The sequence below is a fragment of the Cetorhinus maximus genome, chromosome 19 (genome assembly GCF_964194155.1).
Source record: "Cetorhinus maximus chromosome 19, sCetMax3.hap1.1, whole genome shotgun sequence".
NCBI lineage: Eukaryota > Metazoa > Chordata > Chondrichthyes > Lamniformes > Cetorhinidae > Cetorhinus > Cetorhinus maximus.
The window spans coordinates 83,894,996-83,916,826 of NC_135897.1; the positions used below are offsets into that span (position 1 = coordinate 83,894,996).

General features: G+C 43.9%; 1 protein-coding gene across 1 annotated transcript in view; it reads right to left on the reverse strand.

Moving 5' to 3' along the window:
* Positions 1 to 21,831, reverse strand: part of LOC144694096 (glutamate-rich protein 6) — a 65,727-nt gene that overhangs the window by 36,917 nt on the left and 6,979 nt on the right. The window contains exons 2-6 of the mRNA XM_078564454.1: positions 20,807 to 20,879; positions 17,209 to 17,333; positions 12,852 to 12,937; positions 6,322 to 6,456; positions 1,381 to 1,458 (exon numbers count right to left, since the gene is read on the reverse strand). Of these exons, the coding sequence (XP_078420580.1) occupies positions 1,381 to 1,458; positions 6,322 to 6,456; positions 12,852 to 12,937; positions 17,209 to 17,333; positions 20,807 to 20,879 (497 nt within the window). The remainder of the gene's footprint in view (positions 1 to 1,380; positions 1,459 to 6,321; positions 6,457 to 12,851; positions 12,938 to 17,208; positions 17,334 to 20,806; positions 20,880 to 21,831) is intronic.

Below are 21,831 nucleotides of genomic sequence, written 5' to 3' on the forward strand. Positions count from 1 at the left end.
GTTTAGAATGATAAACAGTTATCCACCCACCTTCATTATCTCATTCTTCTTGGGGATGGTGGGGGTGGGGGTGGTAGGGGTGGCAGGTGGGTTAGGCAGTGCTTATTGTTGTGTAATGCTGAAAAATGAAACACTTTTCCACATTCTCCATTCCACATCCACAACAAAACCTTCAATACTGCTCTCAGCATGAGAGACCCCACCATTTTACCAACTTAATATTTGCGACTTCTCTGTGTGAGTTTTAAAACTGATGTTAAAGGCTAACAGAGTGTCAAAGAAAGCTGAAAGCATCTCCTTTCTGGCTGAAGCCCCAGTTCCTACAAGGTTTTGTTGAACTGCTTTGACCACGTACTCATTCCCAAGATCAAAGATGCAGAATAATGAAGGACTCGCTAAGACCAGAAACAAAACCTTTCATTCTGACCAAACACCCACCCTCCCCTCCCAAAGTTTCCCTTTCTCTATTCTCCCTAACATCATCATTTCCTCCCCATTACCCCCAGTATTCTCCCATCCTCAGCCTAATCAAGCCAGTGGGGGGGTGGTCTGCAGCCTGGCTTCTGCCACTTTTTCAAGCAGCCAACAGGAGGCACATGAGGACCGAAGGAAAACAATTTGGGGGCAGTTGTAACCCCCTTCCTGTCAGGAAGCCCACATGATTGGATGGAATGTCAGTTTTACACCCACCCATCAGTTTCCCCGATGAGCGGGTGAGGTTAAAATTGCCCCCAGTTGCCTCGGCTTACACCTCCCTTTGACTAAGATGAGGATCTCGCCCTGTAAAGAAATGATGAGCATGAACCTAGTTACACAATAAAAAAAACGATGCATGTGTCAATTCAGTGCCATTTAAATCGCTTTATTCTTGGAGGCGGAGGAAAGCAGGGGATTTAAGATCACTGGGAAGATTGTCACTGCTGGAGAATGGAGGATTTTTACATCCATTCTTAATAATACACCTCCTCTACCATAACATCAGAAGAAAGCCCCTTCTGAGGCAATATGATATTTCCATTTATCACACCAACCTTCTGTGCCCTTTCTGAGCTGGATTAAACACTCTGTCATGAAATGTGTTGTTGTTTTAAAGTACCTTGACCAACTCACAGATTTAAAATATCAAAAGTGGGAATCCTTAAGAATCCCATCCTTAGTTAGCGGCATAATAGCATTTAATATCTACTCCTGACTGGGAACAATGTCAGCTATGTTGTTTTAGGCTGGTAGTGGGATATGTTGGTACTGAGGTGTATTGGTAGTGAGGTGAATTATTACTGAATTGAACTGATAGTTAGGTGCACTGGTGTGCTGGTATAGAGTGGAGTTAACAGTGAAACAGTTACATTCAGTGTGAGCATCAGAGACCATCATACTTACTAATTTGTTACTCATCCACTGCCAATACTCCTTGACATCATGAAGTTCCCTAGGATTTTGTAACCAATCACTCTTTACCTAAATTTAAGACAGAAACATTGCATCATTAAGAATTTAAATACATGTTGTGTTTTTATTTAAAAGTGCCACTTCCCTCCACGTTATTTTCTCCTCCTGCTTAATTTAGGGCGGTATTGCTGGATTGAGTGACTATCCTTTCCTAGACTTCCATCCCTCGTTGCTAAGAGGTGCAGAATCCAAAAGTGGGCTCAACAACTTATATATCAACTTGCCCTCCCTGACTGGTCCCCTGTGTGACAGCCAAACCACAAGCCATGGGAGTAAACAGAGTAGATGAGCCAGTGTTCAATGACTACACGGAGAGGTGGTTCAACAATCCTGGAGAGGAGCCACCTTTGCATAGAGCACCGGTAGGAAAATTGGAAATAGAGTGTTGTAGTCCTTGGCTTCGGCCCCGCAGTCCATATGTAGATGGTCCCCCTCCTCTACTGGGAGCGTGGGGTCATGGAATTGTCCTTTATGTTTAGTATGGTGTGGGGGGGCGTCATTTAGCTTAGATGGCGAGAGTGCGATGCAGAATAAAGCCGATAGCATGGGTCCAATCCCTGTAACGGCTGTGGTGGCTCTGGAGGCCTGCCTCCTTGCCTCACCCCGCACTTGCAGAGTGGTGGCCTTCAAGCTACATATAACGAATTGTCTTGCCCTAATGGAGAGATGCATATAGCCAATTACCTTATTTAGTCTGATGCAATTTGAAACACTACACCATCACATGTTTTAAAAAAACATTTTCACTGGGAATTTCCTGTGGGAGGAGGGGATTTGTCCCAATCACGCTGAAGATTGGTGGAATCACTGGGTGGGAGGGGGGGTGGGGGGAGAGGCAGGATTTCTGTTGATCTTCTGTCAAAGGTCTGGTAGCCAATCAGGAGAAATCCCTAATCCCAGAAAATTCCCAATGCTATGATCTAAATGTTATTGCATGGATTGAAACTTCCAGACCAACCTTGCGGACACAAAAGTTTGGATGAATTTCAAGACCTGGCAATAAGCACGTTCACATCACTGCCTTCACCAAACACAAAATCCTACACAAAATAAGACAGCAAATAATAGGTATATTTACAGTACTGATAGGCACTGTTTCTGTGTGAACACTTAACAAACTCATAACAAAATACCATTAACCTGAAGAAAGAAAGTTAACATAAGTGAATTTGCACCAAAACGGTATTGATTGGAAAATACACCTCAAGGCACAGTTTCCATTAGCTATATCAGTATAATCCAAGCAGAATCGGCCAAACCATAGCAAATAGGGTTGCCAACCCTCCTGGTTTGGCCTGGAGTCTCCAGGAATTGAAGATCAATCTCCTGGACACTGCTGTGTGCAACCCTGGAGAAAAGTCATCGGGACTTTAAAAGAGATTGGTTTATTTTGTCATTTTCTTTGATCGTTTCTCTTTACCAGATATAAAAGCATTGAAAATGGGGGCAAAATAGGCTGTTTGGCTGTCAATCAAGAATCATCCAATTGGGTATGCGTCCTTTTGCTTTCCAATTGGCGTTGGAAGGCAGTTTGTCACAAGGATGGATATGTTGGCCAACTAATGGCTGGAGCATGGGAGCAAGTCATGTGATGAAACCTGGAATACATTTAGTCACAGTTGGGACTCCTAATGGCAAATGATTAGGGAACTCCAGACACAAATGAGTTACTCCCAAATCCACTAAAGTGCATTTACTGCAATCTTTTATGCCCAAATCAGGCCCCATCCACTAAACTGGCCACGGCCCCAAATCAAATAAATCAACATTGGGAGCGCCTATTAATTATGCCTGTTTACGGGTCCTTGAATGGAAGTCCTGTGGTGCAGTAGGTAGCTTCCCTGTCTCTAAGTCAGAAGCTTCGAGTCCCACCCCAGCCCCTGATAGCCAAGGAAGATCCGTTCATAACATGGCCAAACAGATCGATTATCAACCTGCAAATCCTTCCAACCTGCGCCAATGGCAGGCAGGAAGCACAGGAGAAATTCCTGGTCAGCTTTGTGATGGAAAGAAAGTTGGAACCTCTACCATTGCTATTCCAAAGCTCCAGACTACAACATGCCGTAAAAGTGCATGTTGTCACACAATCTTAGACACCCTGAGCCTGAGTGAACTGTAACCCATCATGGGTCTTTGAGAAGATGCTTAAAATTAAGCTGATTTTTCTGTTGGGGGTCGGGGGATGCATTGCCCCAAATGGGCACATTTTAAAGCTTTTGAATATAGTTGTTTTAGAAATGACTAAGAAACTTATATGAATATAACCAGCAAATGACCTGGATAGATCTTTTTTGAGGTCAGTTTCAATTATTTAAAAGCAGGTCACTCTCAGGTGGTGGATTAAACTTTCTGATCTAAAGCTCTTTTTGTGATTAGCTTTATGAATTAAACTGCACTAGGTTACCACTTTTAATAGATCAAGGTGTTATAACCAAGCATTTGGTAAAGCTGAGTTATTTAAAAAAAATCCCAGAGGGAAACTTTAAACAACTGTCGTAACCTATAACTTTAAGCGTTATGTTTGAGATGCAACTCTAAATTCAGGAACCAGACCACCAGTTCTTGAGAGGTTTTATATTAAGCTAAATGAAACATTTTATTAATTTACACAAGTTAAATATATACCCCTGGCCACAAATTACTACAGTCTTAACTTTGAACAAATTCCCAAACTAATCTCCATTAAGGCAACAGCAACCCATAGACTTAACCAGATACCAGGCAAAGCATTTTCACTGTACAAATTCAAAATGAGCTTCTTTTCACTTTGGTTCCTGTGGAGACAATTGGAGTCTTACAGTTGCTTTTGATTTCACTCTACATTGCCTCTGCTCTACGCACACAAAACTGCTGAAGTTATACCTAGCACAGCTCATTGAATGTAAATTCTCATTGTATCACCAGGCTCTTAAAACCTCTTTCATAGTACCAATTTTATTAGCATTATAAACATGGTCTCTGCTCGCTAGGTGCCAGAATTCACCCCACTTCTTGAATGCTGTATTCAAAAAAATGCAAATGCACTCCATCTCTCTTACATATCAAAATTAATACACATTAAAGCACCCAGAACAACTGGCTTTAATCAAATTAAGACACACCCACAGACTAAACCTCTATTTTAAAAGAAAAATATTTTCCAGTAATATTATATACATTAATAGCTTCATGACACAAGAGATATTTTTTAAAACAACTTTTTCATTCTGAATTAATTCTAAAACGTTGCTTGATTGCACTGGTTCATGGCGCTAAGCAAAATGCATTTGAATGGAGACTTGCAAAGGAAAACCATGGCAAAACTAGCCGATTTGGGATCAATTTGCTGATTGAGCCTGAGGCAGGAATTCCACCCCACAATATTAAATATGCAGAAATTGCTGATTTCACTCGCACAAGGAGGCGAGAGGTTTCTGAAGCTTCAGACTCACATCAATTGTACCCCGTCAGTGATGGAGGTTAGGATCCGTGAATACTTTGTTACCTTCTGTGTCCTTTGCAAGAGGGAATTGCTGTTGGGTATTGCCCTGTCAGAGAAGCAACAACGACGGAGTCAAATGGTCAAGCTGGTGCATAGAAACAGGTTTGGGGGAAATGGCTACACCAATGGCATTGGAATCTGCAGTTCTACTTTTTTGCTTACTATTTAACAGTACATGCAGCCATGGCTCAGTTGTAGCACTTTCATCTCTGAGTAAGAAGGTCTTGTGGGTGCCTCAGTTCCTTTACAGAGACTTGAAAACAATATCTATGCTGATGCTCTAGTGCAGCACTGAGGGAGTGCTCTAAGTTGGATGCAAAAAAACCCAGCACTTTTTCAAAAGGAAGACTCGCATTTAGAAAGCACCTTTGACAACCGCAGGACATCCTAAAATGCTTTACAGCCAATGAAGTACTTTTGAAATGTAGTAACTATGGCAATTTTGGAAGTGTGATACCCAACTTATGCACAGCAAACTCCCACAAACAACAATGTGATAATGATCAGATAATCTGTTACCTCAGTGATATTGATTGAGGAATAAATATCGGCCAGGACACCGAGGATAACTCCCCCGTTCTTCTCTGAAATAGGGTCACGGGATCTTTTACACCTGCCTGAAAGAATGGACGGGACCTTTGATCTAATGTCTCATCCGGAAGGTAGTCCAAAAATACAGCACTGCCTCAGTCCTGCTGTAGAAACACACTCTGGGAGGCTTCTTAGTCAAACTAAAAGAACTTTATTCACACAAGAGCTTCCATGGCTGCTTGTATCCAGCCAACCCTTCATACTGCCATTTTTCCCTAGAATTTCCTCCCTAGAATTTATTCCCCCCGTGCTAGCCACACATTGGTTGAACAAAGCATGTGACCCCTACTCAGTTGAACTGATCTTAAAGTGATAGTCATCATAACTGCATTGGTGTATCCGCCTGATTTTTGTGCTCAAGTCCCCAGGGTGAGATTGAACCAACAACCTTTTCACTCAGAGACGAGAGAGCTACCAATTGAAGTACAGCTGAAGAAGAGCAAGAGAGGTCTCCTGATGTACTCGATCAACATTTATCCCTCAAACAGCACCGCTTAAAAAAAAATTGATGATCTTGTAATTATCTGGTTGCTGTTTATGGGATCTTGCTGTGTGCACATTGGCTGTTGTGTTTGCTACCATAGTGATTACACTTCAAAAAACTGGATGTAAGGTGCCTTGGGACATGCTGGGATAATAAAAGGCAAGCTATAAAATTCAACCCTTTCTTTTACGTATAAGAAATGAATTTCTCACATTTCACTCACCTGATATAGCCTCGACTGCCAGGGAACACCACAACCCTAAGGTATAATTCAATGCAAAACATATTGCTAGGATGAACATGGGACTGAAAATACCTCTGGCTTTACAGCACTGTAGTTAATCGGTTTCTCTTTGGACTCATGTTTATAAGCCAGGATAGTAGGTAGTCCAATACTGGGCAGCGTGTAAAGGGCAGGCCTAAACAACTTCTCAGATTCTTCATCAATAAACTTCAATAAAGAGACAACAGTTACTACAAGGAAAAAGCACACAAAGAGACTGTGGAGCAAATTAACAGTTAGTGTATTTTGTGAATATGTAATGATGAATAGGCATGATTGTGAAATTTGAGTGACATTCCATACTAGTTATTGGGGACCTCTTGTCAGGAATATACCACATACCAAAATATGATTCTGCTCATCTTCAGATGGCAGACTGAATATACACTTTACCAGAATAAAACTCAGGCTAAAAATTAACAAACACATTTAATGTGAAACAGGTAAATATTAAGGCTTCAATTTGAAACAAGAACTGTTCCAGTAGACTTTGCAATCCTCCTCAATGTAGTTAAATATTTTTTTCCAAAACCATACTTTATTGATCAAATTTATAAGAGTACATTACACATGATTGTTCAAAGTTGACATTACATAAAGTGCAAAACAGATCTGTTTCTTTCAATACTGTATGTTACTCACTACCTTTACAATTACAGTTAATATTTAGAATATGCATTACATGTCAAACATACAGCCCAAGGGGTTTTACACGCTTTCTATGCTATGCCCTTCTATACCCTTGCTATACTATGGTGGAAGGGCCTTAGACCAGAGCTTCCCAAAGTAGGGGTTGCGATCCCCAGATGAGATTCTGAGGTTGCATCTCCGAGGCAGTAACGGTTGCCGTGGAGCTCTGACTGTTAACAGCTGCGAGGCCCCTTTAAATCCTCTTTCTTAATGGTAGGCGTGGCCAATTGAATGATGTTTGAGGCCTAATTCCTGCTCCAAAAAAAATGAGTGCAAAGATAGGTCTTTTAAAATCTCTGAAGATTAAACGCTTTCATGCCACCCCTTCCTCTCACAGGTTCCCCATCCCTTTCTTACAAGTCTCCCCCACACTGCTCTCACAGCTCCCACTGACGGGACATGGCAATTTTCAAGCCTCAAAATAGGGTTGTAGTTTAAAAATTTTTGGAAGCACTGCCTTAGAGTGGCCTTTCCTCACTGTGCCTTTGCAGCAGCTGCCCTAAGCTTTAGTGCATCTTTCAGCAAGTACACCTGGGCCATGGAATGTGCCAGTCCATCCTCAAACTCCTTGAATAAGAGGCTCATGCCCCAAGCTGCCTTTCAACACACTGGACCATCAAAACAGATACTCAGGTCTTACATGGTGACCCAATCCCACATGGTTAAACTAGCCCAGTTTCTCTGTTAACTACAGACGGCAGACAGACCTGTTTAAGTACAAGTCGTCCAATATAAATCCATAATTGAAGTCACTTGAGTTGTCCGTCAAAAAGATCTATAGTCAATCACTGACCCTGCCCCGTTTTTATAAGTCTCAGATAAAGCTGTCTGCTGAAACCAGCAAGCTGACCGGATTCACTGATTTGAATCAGTTACCCTTCATCAATTGTTTCAAGATCTTGAAAAGGATGTCAGAGCAAAGATTAATGCATTCCACCACTTATAACCATTTAATCAACACTAGAAAAAGATATACACTGGATACTAGCTCTGACTGTGAAAAAAAAAATGCAGGGCTGCAGGGAAAGGGCAGGAATTGGAACTAGGTAAATTGCTCTTGCAGAGGGATAGAACAGCCTTGATGGGCCAAATGGCTTTGTTCTTTAACCATTCACTGATACTTCGATTGAATTGGTATTGTAATGAACCATTCATCAACAGACCCATTCCAATGACTCTATATTCAATCAATATTAGCACATTATCCACCTTTTGCCTGACAAAAGCTAAGGGAGCAATTTAAACCTAACTCACTGGATGGGAAAATAATGGGATTGGGTAGCATACTGGTTCTGTGTCCCATCCAATATTACTCTCAGTTAATTTCATGTAAAACCAGTGTCGTACCGATCTCTTCAGTCTCCTGACAGGCAGGTTAGATTAAAATTTTGCCTTAAGAGTCAGCCACACATTAACTGAAATAAAATATAAAATGCTGGAAATACTCGGCAAGTTGGGCAGCATCGGTGGGGAGAGAAACAGAGTTAACGTTTCAGGTTGATGACCTTTCATCAGAACTGGGAAAAGTTAGAGATGTAATGGGTTCTGAGCAAGGGATGGGTGGCCCAAGGACAAAAGGTTGGTCCATGATAGGGTGGAAGACAGGAGAGATTGAATGATAGAGGAGTTAGTCTTACAGGACCAAAGGGAATGGTGATGAGGCAAGATAAGAAATGAAAGATGTGCCGAGGTCAGGTGTGCTGCTGACTGAAAGCAAAATAAGAGAAAAACAGAAACACACCAAGAAGTGGAAGCAAAATAGAGGGTAAGAGATTGGGTCTGAAATTGTTCAACTCCATGTTGAGTCTGGAAGGCTGTAAAGTGCCCAATTGAAAGACAATGTGCTGTCCGCTGTTAGGGGGAGTGCAGTAAGAATCTATTGTAAGAGAATTACTTAGAATCTTCAGGCAGCCAGAGGCAGCAAGTACGTTAACAGTTGAAAGCTACCAGATGAATCTTGTACACCCTTAGGGCCTGCAATCAAAGGTCCTGGGAGCCAGACTGGACATGAAGGAATGAAAATAAGATAGATTAGGTGTCCTGGGAGTCAGACTGGAGACATAGGTTGGAAAACAAATAAGATTGAGCGTGCTTTTCAATAGATAAGGGAAGGACAGATGGTCCCAACTTAGGTAGGGGGGAAGTTCTCTGCCTGGGTGAAAAGCGGGATGTACGATGTATGTACCTGATACCAGAGATATCTGTTTAATGTAAACCTATATGCTGTATATTCATAACTTGGCAGAGTTCTACCTCAAACTGCTTTGAGGTAGCTCTCTCCTTGCAATTGCTCGAATAAACGATCGTGACCTGTACCTGAGCCTCCTGTGGTTCGTTTGTCGAAGTTACCACAATACTGTCAAGCTTATGTTGAGCTTCACTGGAACAATGCAGCAGGCTGAGGACAGAGATGTCAGCATTAGAGCAAGGTGGAGAATTAAAATGACAGGCCATGGAAGCTTGGGGTCATGCTTGCAGACCGAATGGAGATGTTCCATAAAGCAGTCACTTAATCTGTGTTTGGTCTCCCCAATGTAGAAGAGACCACATAGTAAGCAGCAAATATAGTATACTAACTTAAAAAAAGTACATGTAAAATTTCACTGCTTCACCTGGAAGGAGTTTCCGGGGCCTTGGACTGTGAGGAGAGAGGAGGTAAAAGGGGCCGGAGTTACACCTCCTGCGAATGCACAGGAAGGTGCTGTGGGAAGGGGCCAAGGTGCTGGGGGTGATTGAGGAGTGGCCCATGGTATCATGGAAGGAACAGTCCCTTCGGAATCCTGACAGGGGAGGGGAAGATGTGTTTGGTGGTTACATCATGCTGGAAGTGGCAGAAATGGAGGAAAAAGATCCATTGAATACTGTTGGGGTGAAATGAGAGGACAAGAGAAATTCGATCGTGATTCTGGGAGGGAGGGGAAGGAGTAAGAGCAGAATTGTGGGAAATGTGGCAGACATGGTCAAGGGCCCAGTTAACCATGGTGGAGGCAATTCTTGTTTGAAGGAAAAAGAAACCATCTCAGAAATGCTGGTGTGGAAGATTGCATCATCAGAATAGATGTGATAAAAATGGAGGAACTGGGAGAATATAATAGTCCTTACAATGTGTAGGGCGTGAGGAAGTGTAGTCAAGGTAGCTGTGGGAGTCAGTGGGCTGATAATGTATATTAGTTGATAGTCTATCACCAGAAATGGAGACACAGGAATCAAGGAAAGAGGCTTCGCCAACCAGAGCAAAATACAAACTTTCTGTGCCTTGTGGAAACAGCTCATAGAAACTGTAATTAACCCTTTGTGCACTGTTACTAAAGATAAGGAATGTGAATCAACAATCTAATTCGGCCAAAAACGCATTTTTGTCACTCATACGCCTACAAATCTAACAGTCACTCTCTGGTATCTTACCCAAGTGTCCATTATTCATGTGCGAGATTTGATAATGAGATCTGATCCCAAGAACATCTGAGCCACGCCCAACCTTGTCCTCACCCGATGCCCAAAGAGACTCATTGCTGCCAACAAGGTAAGGCCGGATCGTGATCAGGGACGTGAACCCTTTGGAACTCTGGGCCAGGATTTCCAGCTTGGCGCGAGGGTGTGCGCACAACACGCCCGAGCATGAAATAGCGTGCGATAGTGCCAGACGTCATCATGCACTCATGCGATTTTTCGGTTGGCCAGCCTGCGCGCGAGAGTCGGCAGCGCGCCCGCCGACAGTTAAGAGACCTATTAAGGCCCTCGAGTAGCTAATTAAGTAGAATTTTTCGCTGTCCGTCCAACCTTACACAGGCAGACTTGGCATTTTTTGTGAACCCTCATCCATGGGCAGCTTGAGGTTTCCAAAAACATTTTTGGACTCATTTTTAACATGTCCCTCTTCATGTGACTGAGTCACACGTGGGGACATGTTTATATTAATTGTAGACTCTTCATTTTTTAAAAAGGCAGCTCTGTGCCTCAGAGAGCTTTCAGTGAACGCACCCCCCCGTGAATGTACAAACTTCAGCGCTTGCGCTCCTCCCACCCCGGCAGCGCTGAGGTCCTCAGAGCGTGTTTCACGCTGGATGGCCGTTAATGGGCCAGGCAGCGTGAAAATTGTGATCGGAGCCTGATCGTGGGTGGTGGACCATTGCGTGGCCACTCCCGCTGTCCCGACAATCCTGCCCCTGGAGACTTGGCGATATCAATGCACACCTGACTGGTCTCCCACATTCTACCCTCCTTAAATTTGAGGTCATCCAAAGCTCTGCTACCTGTGTCTTTACTCGCACTAAATCTGTTCACATATCACCCCTGTGCCCGCTGACCTATAGTGACTCCTGGTCAAGCAACCAGGATTGGCATCCTTTATTTTCAAGCTCCTCCAGGGCCTTGCCCCTCCCTATCTCTGTAATCCCTCCAACCCCCTGAGATATCTGCACTCCTCTAATTCTGGCTTCTTGAGCATTCCTGATTTTAATTGCTTCACTATTGGTGGCCATGTCTTCAACTGCCTAGCCCTAAACTCTGGAACTCCCTCCCTGAACCTCCCCATTGCCCTAGCTCGTTTTCCTCCTTTAAGGCACTCCTTAAAACCTCTTTGACCAAACTGTTGGCCATTTACCCTAATATCTCCTGATGTGGCTAGTTTTGACCTTATGATGCTCCTGCGAAGTGCCTTGGGATGTTTTGGTATGTTAAAGGCACTATATAAGTAAGCTAAGTTGTTGTTGCTTCTTCTCGCTATTCAGAGGACAGTGGAGCTGGGCAGAGCATCTCTCCCACTGTTCATACTGAAAATCACTGACTTAACACAGAACAGGGGCTAAACCATCTTTGCCGGTATGGCAGAGTCACTGGGACAGTTTTAAGTTTAACCAGCTCATCATAGTTTTAGCTGTGGGTAGAAAACCAGATCACAGAGAATTATACATGAGGTGCTGGCTTTATTAACCAATGAAGCTTCCAGCAGTTGTTCCCATGTTTTTGCTTTTATTTTCAGGAGCATCTTTAAACACAAAATGGTGAAGGGCCATCGAATTGGGGATGGGTGAGTAGATTTGAAGAAGGGTACAGTGTAGCATGTTCTCTGTTGCTGCTTGAGGATAGGTGTGTTATTCTGAAGAAAGATTGTAGAATTGCAGCCTGCAGCAGATCAGGGGATTGAGCGTATCTGACATATAAAACCTTTGCAGCATTGAAAGGCTAGTCGATCTGAGGGAGTTCATGGCTTTTCCCGCTTGTAACCTTTCAGGGGGTTGAGGTAATGTTCTGAGACAGGGTACAGCACGCGAAACCTGTCATGCACAGGAAGGTATGTGCATCGTGGATATATCAAAATTAGATGTGTCAGTCTGAAGCCATGCATAGTATGTGCAGTCTGGATTACATTGAAGATAGAAGGACCTGCAATCCCGTTATTAAGAGTTTAATAAATGCTGGCCCAGCCAGCGACAACCACGTCCCATGAATGTATTTAAAAACAGAAGGCTGAGGGGTGATCTAATTTAAAATTGGGATGAGCTTGACAGGATAGACATAGGGAAGATGTTTCCACTTGTGGGAGGTGGGGAGGCAATATCAGATAGTCATTAAAAAGTGCTGTAGAAAATTCAGGAGAAACTCCCTTGTCCGGTGAGTGGTAAGAATGTGGGACTCATTACCACGGGGAGTAGTTGAGGTGAATAGATTGGTGCATTTCAGAGAAAGCTGGGCAAGTACCTGGGAGAAAGGAATAGACGGATAAGTTGATAGACTGAGATGAAGTAGGGTGGGTGGAGGCTGGTGCGGAGCATAAGCATCGGTATGAACATGTTGGGCTGAATGGCCTGTTTCTGTACTGTAATGTGAACACTCTGGAACTCCGAGCAGCAGCAGTCAGTCACATTTCATACCTCAGAATGAACAATGAGGTCGTCGAGGCTCCCTTTCGAGGGTGAGTCACTAATGTCATCTTCCACACTTGACTCAGTCTCTTTATCTGAAAGCAATACAGAACAATAAGTTGTCCAACCTCTGCTTTCCAGGGAACACAAACTGGGTGATGTTTTACTAACATTCAACATTCTTGAGTTGTGTAATTCAATCAGACTGTCCAGCTACACTTGAATCGTCTTTTAATCTATTTATCGACCTATTAACAGAAGTGATTTAAAGTCTATTTGTGACTGCAGTAATCACCATACCAGCAAATAGGAAAATGCCCCCGCTCTTTACAAACCCTGCGGGGATTAATGAAGGATCTGGAGATGAGAAAGCACACTTAGGTATGCACATGCCACTGAAACATGCTCATCTGAACTGCCAGTACAAATATCTTTAACACTATTTTGGTATTGGAAAATGTGTCTGTGCTTTTGTAAGGAGCTCATCATCAAAGATGTAGCTGTTACAGTGCCAGTGGCACTAACCATTCGGGCAAATTGGATATAACTATGGAAATTCAGGACAAAAATCAAATTTCCCTCAAAGTGCATGAGCCACACTTTAGCGATGGGTATGGAGGTCGGCAGCTTCTGTGAGCCAGTGAAACTCCAACTAGTGGTGGAAGTGCACAGCTGTGGGTGTGATAACACGTGTCACAGAATGGTGATGCCCAGATAAGACATGTGTGCAACATACATTGCAAATTTCACATCAGTTCTGTTCTTTGTATCACTGTTCCATTTATATCTTCCTCTTACTCTGGCTGACAGGTGTCCCACATATGTTTAAAGTAACCTGGTTGAGGAGGATGTTGGATATTGCCATGTTGGTATGAAGGTGGGGGTGGCAGTGTGGGTGGTTGAGTGCGGAGGGTTGAATCACAGCCCCCTTAAAATTGGTCAACCGCTGGCAAAATATTAATTTATATCTATAGAAGTACTTTCGGTCCCAAAGCTAAGATATGTCAATACTGATCCTCTTCCCTCTGCAAGTTCCAGTTTCTCTTCAGGTGCGATCATAAAATATGGATGAAATTCAAGTGAAAAGTATGTTAAAAATCAGATTTTGTAGAAAGTAACTGCAGCATTATATTAACGTCAAATTTCCCGCATAACTCAAGCTCTGCTTCCATTAAATTGCTGTGTCCCTTTCTGGAACAGAACGCAAGTTAAAGAGACAATACCAGAACACAGCTAAAGGATCCGGTACCTATATAAAATTTATAAATATACACATCGTATGAAAAAATAACTCTCATTTGAAAAAAACATTCCAGAAATCTGCTCTATGCTTGGGTATTCGCTAATATGGGTCAGAAAAGGTCGTGGGTTATTGAATCTGGCTGGTATAAGCATCAGGATCCACCCATCACTGAGTGCCGCTGCTGACTCTGTCAACGTAAGTAGGGTTAGGAGGAGATCATCTAGCTTAAGAGCATTAAGTGCCAATCAAAGACCTAGAGTCACTTGTTGCCCACTCCAGGGGCAGGGTTTTCTGCTCGGTGTGCAGGCGGTGCCCGAATGAGAAATCGCACGCGATGATGTTGATGATGTCCCGATGTCCTCATGAACTCGTGCAATATTTCGGTCGGCGGACACGCGCGGGAGTCGGCAGCCCACCCGCCGACAATTAAGAAGCTGATTAAGGCCACTCTAATGAATTAATTAACGTGTATTTTCTGCTGTCCGTCCAACGTTACGGTGGGCGGGCAGGCGAATTGGCCAGGCGGCCTTTGTATTTTTGAGGGAACTTGATCCACAGGCGGGATGAGGTTTGCGTCATTAAATTTTAAAAATTAAAAATTTTTGGGCAGAATTTTTCAAATCTACATGTAAAGATGAGTGAGTCCGCTAGGTGGACATTTTATCCCGAATCTTAAAAACTTTATTCATTGGTTTAAAACACTTCAGCTCCCTGAGGCAGCTCTCCCCCCTCAGGGAGCTTTCATTGCGCGCTCCTCCCAGCACCTGCGCTGACTTCAGCACTCGCCCTCCTCCCGCCTTTCACGCTGGCAAGCCGTTAACTGGTCAGCCAGCGCGAAATCGCGGTCGGGGGCCAATCGCGGGTGGCGGGCTGTTTCCCGGCTACTCCTGGGCCTGCCCGATGACTCGAAAATCCTGCCTCAGGAATGGTGTGTAGCCTTGGAAAGACCCTCAGACTGACCACTTTGTAAGGGGGCAAATAAATGACCTTGTTCATTTTTTCCTAGATCTTTGAGGGTTCGTTGTCATTGGCTGTCCCTCAATTTGAGGATGACGTCTACCCAGGGTCCCAGGTTTCTGCCATGGGTCTTCGTGTGATTGGGGTGGTGGGATTCGGAGTGCAGGGTTTGCTTCCTCTTCTTTCCTTCCCTGCTGCTTTCCTGCCTCATCATTAAGGTGTTTGGACTCAAAGTGTGATGCAGCTTGATGGGCAAGTTGTTGCCATTTTGAACGATTGGTAGCGAGCGCCTCACTGTTAGCAATGTCAATGCTGCCGCACTTCAAAGAGTGTTCCAGAGTGTTTTTGAAGCATTTTTCAAATTCATTCATGGGATGTGGGCATTGCTGACTATTTATGGGCATTTATTGCCCATCCCTAATTGCCCTTGAGAAGGTGGCAGTGAGCTGCCTTCTTGAACCGCTGCAGTCCAGGTTCTTTGTTCTCCCTTGGAACATTGGCCATTTGAAAATTGGGAAAACAGGTCCTGGCTGGGAAAATGTTTTTTGGCCATTCGGGCACGGTGCCCAGTCCATCGAAGTTGATTTTGCAGGAGTTTTGCCTGAATGCTTGCGGAGCTGGCTTCAAGAAGGACTTGTTTGTTCGACAGTCCTCCCATTGAATCTGGAGGAGGTGTCGGAGGCAAGGCTGATGGAATTTCTCTAGCGCTCTTATGTGTCGCTGATACACAGCCCAGGTCTCACTGCAGTACGGGAGTGTGTTGACAATAACTGCCCTGTGCACTAGGACTTTCGTTGACTTGTGGAGGGCTTTGTTGTCAAATACTCAAGGGTTCGGGCACCCCCCCAACACCCTCCCCACCCCACCCCCCCCCCCCCCCCCCCACACACCCACCCCCCACACCCACCCCCCACACCCCACCCCGACACCCCACCCCGACACCCCACCCCGACACCCCACCCCCCCCCACACCACACCCCCCACCTCCCCACCTCCCCCCACAATGGTAAGGCTGAAACCTCAAGTGGACCAACGTATTCCAGATTAGTCCATTATATTCCAGATGGATCATTATACCGACTCTCAACAGTGCACAGGCTAGCCAGTCCTTTGTGATGGGAGGTGGTGGCATAGTGGTATTGTTGCTGGACTGGTAATCCAGAGACCCAGGATAATGCTCTGGGGACCTGGGCTCGAATCCCACCACAGCAGATGGTGAAATTTGAATTCAATAAATATCTGGAATTAAAAGTCTGATGATGACCATGAAACCGTTGTTGATTGTTGTAAAAACCCACCTAGTTCATTAATGCCCTTTAGGGAAGGAAATCTGCTATCCTTACCTGGTCTGGCCTACATGTGATTCCAGACCCACAGCAATGTGGTCGACTCTTAAAATGCCCTCTGAACAAGGGAAATTAGGAATGCCCACTTCCCCACCTACCATGATCCCTAATTTCTTCGTTCCATATTAGTGGCCATGCCTTCAGCTGCCTAGAGCCTAAGCACTGGAATTCCCTCCCTAAAACCTCTCCTTCCCTCTATCTCTCTCTCTCTCCTCCTTCAAGTTGTTTCTTAAAACCTACCTCTTTGACCAAGCTTTTGATCGCCTGTCCTAATACCTCCCTGTGTGGTTCGGTGTCCAATTTTGTCTGACTGTGCTCCTATGAAACACCTTGGGGCGTTTTACTACATTAAAGGCGCTATGTAAAAGCCAACTGTTGTTGTTGTTTGAGCCACAAGATTAATTGGGACAGTCCGACAGGGACATTCTGCTGGGTTTGTAACAGACGCACAAAGAAGCAATTGGGGATATAATGGGACCAATTTCTTGCAGATCAGGTCCATCCCATATCTTGTTGAAACGCTTTCAGGGAAAACGTGCCATAATGCCGCAGACTACAGTACAAATTACAAGTGCATAGAATAACAGAAAAGAACAAAGAGACCGTGTTCACCCGAATGTAATCCTAAATGTAATGGAGGAGGGAAATCTGTCGCTTTACGAGGTTTCTCAATATCAGTTTAGTTTCTGTATTTTTGGGGAGATTCGCTCCTTCGTTACATTTGGGGCAATGTAGCAGTTCCGGTGAACAAGCCCTTTTTTTTTAAACTTTTCTCTGTCATCTTCCAGCTTTTTCTTTCAGGGTCAGCGTAGTACCTTACCGCTCTTCCTGAGGCTGTGACTGAGAAGCCAGCTGGAATCTGTCTGTGTGAGGACTGAAGTTGGTGGGGGCTGGTAAAGACCAAGGCTTGTAGCGGAAGCAGAGTCCAAAATGGTTTCACTGGCCCTGTTTGACGAAGATGCAGATGAACACATATGTACCTCAAACAGACTCAAAATTTAAAGAACAAATCTTCTGCTGTATGGCAGTCACAGACTATTAACCCTGTGCTGTGGAGGTGTTAAAACGTATCTGTATGGGGAAGTCCGTGAAACATTGATGAGCTCCTGGAGATATGAAGCAAATATTAGCATACCCCTGACAATGCCACTGCAAATATTTCTTGTTTCTAATAACTCAGAAACTGCAGACACCTCCAGGGACCCACAGCGAAAGCTGGCACATTCTTTGGGACTTTCTATTGACAGAATCCTGCAAATAATGATCCATTCCCATTATAACTTCCAAAAACACTGGTGGGGGCGGACATGAGGAATTTTAAAAGGTGGGGGGGGAGGGTTTCAGATGGGGGAGGGGGCAGGAATCGAACACCACCTGATGTCATCGGTTTAAGGCATGGCCTACTTTAACTCATAATAAAGAAACAAAAACGCTGGAAATACTCAGCAGGTTAGGCAGCATCCGTGGAGAGAGAAGCAGAGTTAATGTTTCAAGTCTGTGAGCTTTCATCAGAACTGGGAACAGTTAGAAATGTAACAGGCTTTAAGCTGATCGGGCAGGGAGAGTTTGGAGGTGGGGTGGGGTGGGGTGGGGTGGTGGTGGAATGAAAAAGGGAAGGTCTGTGATAGGGGAGAGCAGGAGAGATTAAATGACAAAGGTATGACAGTGAAACGCAAAAAGGAGATAATAATGGGGCAAGTAAGGAAACAAAAGATGCGTCTAGAGGAGGTGTAAATGGGAATGGCAGAATCCCCACCAACAGCCATCATCCAAAAACAAGGGCAGAGGTTATGGTATGAAATTGTTGAACTCGGTGTTGACCTGGAAGGCTGAAATGTGCCTAATCAAAAGATGAGACGCTGCTTCTCGAGCTTGTATTGAGCTTCATCGGCACAGTATAGGAGGCCGAGGACAGAGAGGTCAGAGTGGGATTGGAGAGGAGAATTAAAATGACAGGTGGCCGGAAAGTCAGCTTCATGCTCACAGACTGAACAAAGGTGTTCCGCAAAGCGATCACCCTATCTGCGTTCAGGCTCCCTGGTGTAGAGGAGACCCCGTGGCGGACAGTGAAAACTTGTACTGAATTGAAAGAAATACGAGTGAATCACTGTTTAACCTGGAAGGAGTGTTTGGGGCCTTGGACAGTGAGAAGGAAGGAGGTAAAGGGGTAAAACACCATCACACCCCAGCAAGACTCAGCAACTTCAGGCCAATGGGGGGAGCAAGTGAAGATAAAATTGATTAATATAGTTCCTTAGTGAAGGGAACAGGACAAGTTTCAAGGGCTAACAGGTACCATCTTTATTCAACTCCTTTAGTTCAGATCCCTTACTCTAATTCATGGAATTGCTGTGATGGGAATTATATGATGAAGGAACAGAGAGAAGAGCATAAACTAATTGCACAGAAAAATCAACGTGGTGACTAAAAAATTGCAAATCCATGAAATTTGAAATAAAACTGGAACATGTAGGAAATGCACAGCAACTCAGTCAGCATTTATAGGTTTTGGGTCGCTGTGTCTTTAGCCATCTAGGGGCCTTGTAGTGCATGCCCACAGAGCCCTGAAGGTGACTGGACCAATAGATAAAGCAGCCAAAAAGCCATATGGGAGCCTTTATTAACCTGAGGCACAGAATATAAGAGCCCGGAGGCAATGGCCTAGTGGTATTTTCGCTGGACTAGTAATCCAGAGACCCAGGGTAATGCTCTAGGGACCTGGGTTTGAATCCTGCCATGACAGACGGTGGGATTTGAGTTCAATTAAAATCTGGAATGAAACCATTGTCGATTGTTGTAAAAGCCCATCTGGTTCACTAATCCCCTTTAGGGATGGAAATCTGCTGTCTTTACCTGGTCTGGCCTACATGTGACTCCAGACCCACAGCAATGTGGTTGACTTGTAAATGCCCTCTGAACAAAGGCAATTCAGGATGGGCAATAAATGCTTGCCTAACCTAACCAGTGATGCCCACATCCCATGAATGAATAAAAAAAAATACTGGAACTGTATAAAATAGTTGGGCCACAGCTGGAGTACTGGTTGCCGCAACATAGGAAAAATATGATTGTACTAAAGAGTACAGAGGAAGAACTGGAGAACTTTGGTTCTGAGGAAAGATTGAATAGGCTAGGTTTGTTTTCTTTGGAACGGAGGAGGCTGAGAGGAAACCTAATTGAAATATATAAAATGATGAGGGCTCTGATAGAGTGGCGAGGAGGGCCCTATTCCCCTTTATTGAGGGTTCAGGGGCATAGATTTAGGGTAAGGGGCAGGAGGTGTAGAGGGACTCAAGGGGAAACCTTTTCATCCAGAGGGTGATGGGGATTTGGAACTCACAGCCTGAAAGGGTGGTAGAGGCAGAAAACCCCATAACATTTAAAAAAGCACTTGAAGTGCTGTAACCGACAAGGCTACAGACCAAGAGCTGGAAATAGGATTGGACTGGATGGATGCAGACATAATGGGCCAAATGATCTCCTTCCATGCTGTATATTTCTACGATTAGACCATAAGCCCCGGAATCTTCTTGCTAACCTTCTCCATTTCCTCTAAGATCTTTCCTAAAACCTATCTGTTTCAATGAGGCTTTTAGTTACCACCTGCTAAAATGTCCTTTGGCTTGGTGCTAATTTTTATTTGATTTTTTTTTCTCCATTGGAAGAAGGGTCAAGAACTACAGGACACCAATTTAAGGTGATTGGCAAAAGAGCCATGAGGAAAATGTCTTCATGCAGCAAATGGTTAAGACCTGGAACGTACTGCCTGAGAGTGTGGTGAAGGCGGATTCAATTGAGGCTCTGAAAAGAGAAAAGTTATTCAAAAAGAGAAAATGTGCAGGGGTACAAGGAAATGGCAGGGCAGTGGGACAAACTAAGTTGCTGCGGCAGAGAGCAGACAGAGAGCCAAATGGCCTACATCTGGTGCTGTAACTATTCTGTGATTATATGCTTCTGTGAAACCGCTTGGGGAGTTTCCCCCCCCCCAAGGTGCTATATCAATGAAAGTTTTTTTTCGTCATCGTTTACCCAATCTCAAAACCATTCTGCACAGGAAACGCACCCAAGCCATCTTAAACTGTCTTCCTCATTACAGAGATTAACTGACGTGCTGTGTATTTCAAGCAGTTGCAGTTTTCCAATTGTTCGCTTGCCTTGTTGTATTAATTACCAATCTGATCCCATGTTCATCAACCCGTGCAGATAAAGCAAACAAAAAAAATGCTCATTCTGAAAGCCTGAAATTAATAATCAGGAGAAGCAGAGAGACAGAAGTCATTTAGTCAGCACCTGAATGGGATAAAGAGGTTAATGCTTCAGGGAGACTGATTAAGAAATAATCTGCCTTCTCCATTTCAGATTCTGTTCGTGAATTTCCAGAATTTTCTTTCTAGCATTTAAAAGATGAATATCAATACCTTGTGTATTCTTCCCCATCAGTTGTTGATCCTGCCTGGTGGGGGTTTTCAAATCTTGAGGTACCTGAAGAAACTGAAGAAGAAAAAAACAAGGGTGGTAAAGTGGGCAGATATGGTCACTGATATTTAGTCTTAAGACCAAAAAAAAAACCAGATGATCACTGGGATGCTAAGTTTCCCCTATATTAGTATAATTGCCAATTTAAACTTCATGTTAACGACAGAGAGAAGCTTGACAACGACAGGCCCAAACTGGGAATTGAGACGTTAATCTTCAAACAACCTTCAATGTTATGAGTTGTTGTGCGGTGAAAAAATTAAAATATATGGAAATCAACTGACTGCCTTATCCATCATCATCCTCTTATGCTATCGTCCATACTTAAAAATGACCCCCATTGTTTTCTATCCTGCAGCCAGACTGATTCAACAGTGAAGTCAAAGCCACATGAGATATTAAGGCGCTAGGAGTCTCCAGCGGCCAGTAGAGCAAGACTCCAATCTTCACGTGAGTCTCACTCCAGGTTGAGGTTGCCAACTATACTTGGATGAATTCCTGGAGGTTTAATCACATGACCTCCCACCTCCAACCACCTGAGTCAAAAGGATTTTTCCCTATCTGGTTTCCTGATACCTTAATAAGCAAATTGTCCAAAGAAAAATAAGCGCGGAATTTCATTTTGTAGATTTTTCTGCCAGATTACTCACAACAAGGTCCAAGAGACTGAAGCAAAATACTGCAGATGTTGGAGATCTGAAATAAAAACAGAAAGAGCTGGAAAAACTCAGCAGATCCGGCAGCATCTGTGGAAAGAGAAACAGGGTTCACATTTTGAGTCCAATATGGTTCTAGTGAAGTTCTGAAGAAGAGTCATGCAGGCCCGAAACGTGAACTCTGTTTCTCTCTCCACAGATGCTGCCAGATCTGCTGAGTTTTTTCCAACATTTTCTGTTTTTATTTTAGATTTCCAGCTTTCGCAGTATTTTGGTTTTATCATAGAAATAGGAATATGGTGGGTTTTATG